Here is a 1,297-nt window from a genome sequence, read left to right as displayed (position 1 = left end):
TATTATTGTTGTATTGTTGGCTCTTGCCATAATTACTACTACAAGTACAATAGATACAGAAGGAATGCTGTGTCATAGGCCTATCCTATTGCATTATTATTATCATAGGCCCACTTTTATTATTGTTCAAATTTGTTAATCTGGTTGTGGATCCAAAAGGACATTTAATCCCCGAATTTCTCACCGTCAATCCAAGGGCACCATCCGAGAATTCTTCTTCAAAACCTTCATCTTCTTCTTTAAAAGAGTCTTGATGCCGATTGTTATTATTGTTGTGTTTGGGCGTCACGTTTGCTTTGCCGTTGCGCTGCTCACCGCGTTCCCGATAAGCAGATTGAGACAGTTTATCACTTGGCTCTCGACTTCTTTCGGCCTCATCTCCTTGCTGAACACTGCTAGAACAACCCATGGTTTCATCGTTCAGCACCCACGGTGCAGTATTTTCCTTGTGAGGTACACCCCAAGGCTTACAACATCACGTCAAAGGCATGATTAGACCCACAGACCCTCATAATCATAAAACTAAGCCAGATTGTTTACATGCGTTTCTAGACAAAAAGTTAAACCGGAAATCTCTCACTGTAGCTCTTATTAACGATAGTGACCGAACAGTACCGGAAGAAATGAAACCGATTGTTGAAAAATGTCGAGTGTGCAAACCATTACTATTAAACCTCTCTTCAACCATTATACATGACAGTGTTCTGTCATGTAGTTCAAAGAGCACCCGGTGTCATGGTAACAGCAACCATAAAAAAGCTATAAAATTGACATTATGGCAATTAATGGCAATGATGACAGTGGCATTATTGGCAGAGAAGTACAGCGTGGCTCGCGAGTGATAGTGATTGAAGAAAACAATCAGTGTGTGAATCGATCACTGCCTTTGATTAGAAAGCTTGGCAAATTGGTGTTTTCGAGAGTAAAGCTAGTGGTAGCCGAGGTCAGAATGGGGAGAAATAGCTTTAAGGCCTAAATGGGGACGGTTATGGTGGTGGTGGCATTAAAAATTAAAGAAATTAATGCGTTGGATGTATTACCCTTTAAAGAATAATAACGAAATTCCATAATATAACTATTGCATTGACACTGATTCCTCTCTCATTAATTATTTCTGACGGTTAAACATTCCCACATGCTCATGAAAACAAACAGCATACTATATATAGCCCACGGTATCAAAAGAAATAAATACATCACACACAAATACATGTCACACACTAGCACCCCCCAAAAAAACCACACAACAACAAACAAACAAGAAACCACACATTCTCTCTCTCTCTCTATCCCTCTC

The 1,297-nt window shown here is 39.7% G+C and overlaps 1 protein-coding gene across 1 annotated transcript in view; it reads right to left on the bottom strand.

Annotated features, from left to right (window-relative positions):
• The window catches only part of LOC101853958 (calpain-A), a 24,290-nt gene extending 23,758 nt beyond the window's left edge, over positions 1 to 532 (bottom strand). The window contains exon 1 of the mRNA XM_005105346.3: positions 185 to 532. Coding sequence (XP_005105403.1) covers positions 185 to 409 — 225 coding nt within the window. The 5' untranslated portion in view covers positions 410 to 532. The remainder of the gene's footprint in view (positions 1 to 184) is intronic.
• Positions 533 to 1,297: the final 765 nt, after the last annotated feature.

This window comes from Aplysia californica, unplaced genomic scaffold, assembly GCF_000002075.1.
Source record: "Aplysia californica isolate F4 #8 unplaced genomic scaffold, AplCal3.0 scaffold00466, whole genome shotgun sequence".
Taxonomy (NCBI): domain Eukaryota; kingdom Metazoa; phylum Mollusca; class Gastropoda; order Aplysiida; family Aplysiidae; genus Aplysia; species Aplysia californica.
Note: the sequence above shows the minus strand (reverse complement) of the source record. Positions and strands in the feature narration are given on the sequence as shown.